A 4,371-nucleotide genomic window follows, 5' to 3' on the forward strand; every position below is an offset into this window, starting at 1 on the left:
TTGCCGTCTCGGATCTGGACCTGAAAGAATTCCCTGACGCAGTCCCTGCAGTGAACATGCTGACACTCTTTAAACATCACACAGCTGGAGCCCAGCTTCTCAGTGATGCAGATCCCACAGAAGAACACCTTACTGTCGAACACCTTCTGCTTCTGAGCCTCGTCGAAGTCCAGGAGCTGACGCAGCAGGTCGTGGCGCGACACGGCCTCTAGGACGGCGCGAGGGTCCAGCTGTGACATCTTCTTCTTCTCTGCACCACCGCTTTCTTCTAGCCTGGCGGCGCCATCAGTTCTGCCGCGTTCCAGCTGAAAATGCTTGCTGCTATTGCTGGGGATTTCCAGAGGAGACTGCAGACCCAGGAAGTCCAAAGCCTCCTCTTTGAGGAACTGGATCCAGGTGAAGAGCACCACGCTGCCGTGATTCTCCTCCCACAGCTTATCCAGACGCTTACACAGAGAGGTCAGCTGGTAGGGTTGAGAGAAGGAAAGGTGGATAATGAAGAAATTAAAAAAAGGATGATATTAATTCTACATACATAAGCTCACACATGCCTGCAGTGATGCTGTGACAGGGGAGAGAGTGTTGGCCCCTCCCACTTAAAATTATCCCCCGCTTTTTTGAGAAATATTACTGTTTTCATAACTGAAATTAATTTATTTTCCTGTAAAGCTGCTTTGTGAAACTTTCTGTTCTTAAAAGTGCCAAAAAAAAAAATGTTGAAAAAATGAAAAAAATTCCAACAAATAAAAAGCTGGAATCATGAACACAGTTTCCTCACCTGGAGTCTAGAGAGCCATTTGGAGCTTAGGGTAAACACCGGCGCTGCTGAGGAAGGATAATCGACAGGAAGCTCGAAACTCAAGACCAGAGGAGGCAGAAACGACACATGGTACTCCACAGATGTCTCCCCTGTTCATGCAAATTCACACAAGTGCATGTGAGAAGTAGGAGGAGAAACCAGGGTCAGGTTTCACACTAACACGTGACTCTAACATCACCTCACCGCTGACCAGCAACTTGAAGTCATGTGGAAGCCCCAGACACAGATGGATCTCTCCTTCCCTGCCCGACTCAGCTCGACGAAACTCTTCATCGTCATAAATACTCGCTAGAGCCAGCAGTTCATCATCCTGTGCTTCCTGATCCTCAGACATTTTAACATTCCTGATGAAAAAGAAGATCGTTTCAACACAATGATCTGAACTGTGAACATGAAGAAAAAGAGTTTCATTCATTTGAGAATAAGGAATAAGAGAAGCTAAATGCTGTGCTAGAATTCCAGCTAACCTGAACCAGACCTGTCCTGGTGCTGGCCTGCTGATTAACTAAAATGAAAACTCATAGCTGAAATTAAGTCAGACTACTGAACATCAGGAGTACGAAAGAAGTGGAATTTATGAGCTGGGTGATGCAATGTTATAAAATATCCTGATAAATTATGTCACGATACATCATAATATTTGATATATTTAATATTGCCACCTTCAGCATGAATGATAGCATACAGTTTTTCTAATAATTGTGCATGAGGTCCTTAATTCTCTCAGGTGGAATAGCAGCCCATTCTTCTTGGCAAAATGCCTCGAGTTCCTGTAAAGTTCCAATTCCTGCATAGATCTCCCCAAAGTGGCTGAATGATATTGAGGTCAGGAGACTGCGATGTCCTCCAGAACCTTCTTCAGCTTTTTCTGCTGTAGCCATTGGAGGGTCTTGTCTTGTGCTTTGGATCACTGTCATGTCGGAACATGTGAGATCGTCCCATGTGCAGCTTTCGTGCTGTAGAATGAATATCGTCTGTCAGTATTTTCTGAAAACATGCTGCATTCATCTTTCCATCAGTTTCTCCTAACGTCCCTGTGTCCATGGAGCTCACACAGCCTCAAAGCATAAGTGATCCACCACCATGCTTTACAGTGGGGATTTGTGTACTTTTCACTGTAGACCTTGTTGACTCCTTCCAAACATAGTGTTTATGGTTGTGACTATAAAGTTCAGTTGTGGTCTCATCCCTCCACATGACTCCGCTCCAAAAGCTGTGAGTCTTGTCTAGGTTCTGCATAGTGTACTGAAGTTGGGTCTTTTTGTGGCATGGGAGCAGTAACGACTTTCTCCTGACAACTCGACCATGCAGGTCATTAGTGTTCAAGTCCCTCCTTATTTTGCTCCCCGAAACAACAACACATTTTTCCACAGCAGCCTGTATTTCTCTCCAAGGTGTTTGTGGGATTTTCTTTGTGTCCTGAACAATTCTTCTGGCAGTAGTGGGTGAAATCTTTCTTGTTCTACCTGACCGTGGCAGAACCTTTTATCAACAGAACCGTTTATTTTCCACCTCTTTTTCAGAGTCTGAACAGCGGAAGTCATCTGTGGAAACCAGATCTTTTTATATCCTTTCCCTGCTTTATAAAGTACCTTATTACGCAGGTCCATTTGCAGTTATTTTGTCTTCCCCATGGTGCAGTATCAGCCAAGTCAGTGCATCACCTCATGAGCTGAGAAACTCCCTGACTATTTATGTACAGACACTAATTACAATTACAATGAGCCACAGGTCTGAAAACGTCCCTTTAATAGTAATTTAAAGCTCTGTGTGTTTATAATGTGGCCAAACATTCAAGGAGATGTAAAATTGAGATCTTTAGTTTGTTAAGGACACATGAACACACACATTCCCATTGTAGTGGCTGGTCCTGCATTATTATTATTATTATTATTATTATTATTATTATTATTATTATTATTATCCCATCTATCTGCAGGCTCCTAACACACACTAATGTGTTTAATGTCCGGGTTCCTAACACACAGTAATGTCACAGTCATTACTGGACAGTAATGATTAGACCAGGTCTAATCTCTAACCCTAACCCAGTTAACTAGTCCTTAAACCAGAGCTGACATTAAAGTCGCTAACAAACACAACTAGCTGTCAGTTAGCCTTCAGACTGACCGCTTAAAAACAACCCTCCTGTTCCGGACGTGGTGAAAAATAATTATTAGTAAATAGGTCAGTTAATGACTAAACAGGTAAGTTAATGACTAACTTACCCACAGAGTTGAACAATAAATAAATAAACACATACAGTGTCCCCGCATTCTAAACAAATCCCGCCCCAAATGCAAACGTGTGCGCACGTTGTCCAATCACGTCTCCTGTTGGTGTTGTCTGTTAACCAATCCTGATACAGTTCAGTCAGTCAAAGTTGAATCCTAATACCGGAAGTGTCCATAGACTAAATGTTTTCCTAGAGCAGATCAGTGCTGTGTCACTGCAGACTTTATTGGACTTTATTTATTGTAGACTTTTTACCCCAAGAATCTTTGTGTAACCTCAAATACAACATTTTTAATTAAAATGAATATTTACAAGGATTATTTACTCCTTTTTAACTATCAGGTCATGAACGTTAATAAGAGTTTCTAAGAGTTTATAAGAGTTTATAAGAGATTATAAGAGATTATGAAAGTTTATAAGAGTTTATAGGAGATTATAAGAGTTTATAAGTGTATAAGAGATTATATGATTTTATTAGAGATTATAAGAGTTTATGAGAGTTCATAGGAGATTATAAGAGTTTATAAGTGTTTATAAGAGTGTATAAGAGTTTATAAGTGTATGAGTGTATAAGAGTATAAGAGTGTATTAGATATTATAAGAGTTTATAAGACTATAAGAGTTTATAAGATATTATAAGCGTTTATAAGAGTATAAGAGTGTATAATAATTTATAAGAGATTATAAGAGTTTATAAGTGTATAAGAGTGTATAAGAGATTATATGATTTTATTAGAGATTATAAGAGTTTATAAGTGTTTATAAGAGTGTATAAGAGTTTATAAGTGTATAAGAGTGTATAAGAGTTTATAGCAAAATTCTCCACACCACCCCGCTGCTGCGATCCCTCCACTGGCTTCCTGTAGCTGCACACATCAGATTCAAAACACTGATGCTGGCCTACAAAGCCAAAACCAGATCATCTCCCTCTTACCTCAAAGCCCTCATCACTCCTCACACTGCACCTCACACCCTCAGATCTACAGCACTGCTCCACTGGTCCCACCATCTCTCAGGGTGAGAGGTAAGTTTACTACAAGACTCTTCTCTGTACTGGCACCAAGGTGGTGGAATGAACTTCCCCTAGAGGTCCGGACAGCTGAGTCACTGGATATTTTCAAGCGGCACTTGAAGACCTACTTATTCAGGAAACACTTCAACTAGAACTTCTTTCCTTATCTTTTGCAAAACTTTGACACTTTTTCATTGTAACTTTGAACAAATGTTTTAAACTCATGGTATCTTAAGTATGTAACTTAGTGAGCCAGCATTAATGTATTCAATGTTAGAGATTTAAGCACTTATGTACGTCGCTC

General features: G+C 40.5%; 1 protein-coding gene across 1 annotated transcript in view; it reads right to left on the bottom strand.

Moving 5' to 3' along the window:
• Nucleotides 1–3,162, bottom strand: part of rnf14 (ring finger protein 14) — a 9,482-nt gene extending 6,320 nt beyond the window's left edge. Inside the window, exons 1-4 of the mRNA XM_060891359.1 lie at nt 3,049–3,162; nt 1,004–1,164; nt 779–909; nt 1–464 (exon numbers count right to left, since the gene is read on the bottom strand). The exon at nt 1–464 is cut by the window's left edge and continues 58 nt beyond it. Coding sequence (XP_060747342.1) covers nt 1–464; nt 779–909; nt 1,004–1,154 — 746 coding nt within the window. The 5' untranslated portion in view covers nt 1,155–1,164; nt 3,049–3,162. The remainder of the gene's footprint in view (nt 465–778; nt 910–1,003; nt 1,165–3,048) is intronic.
• Nucleotides 3,163–4,371: the final 1,209 nt, after the last annotated feature.

Source organism: Tachysurus vachellii, chromosome 17 (assembly GCF_030014155.1).
Source record: "Tachysurus vachellii isolate PV-2020 chromosome 17, HZAU_Pvac_v1, whole genome shotgun sequence".
Lineage (NCBI taxonomy): Eukaryota > Metazoa > Chordata > Actinopteri > Siluriformes > Bagridae > Tachysurus > Tachysurus vachellii.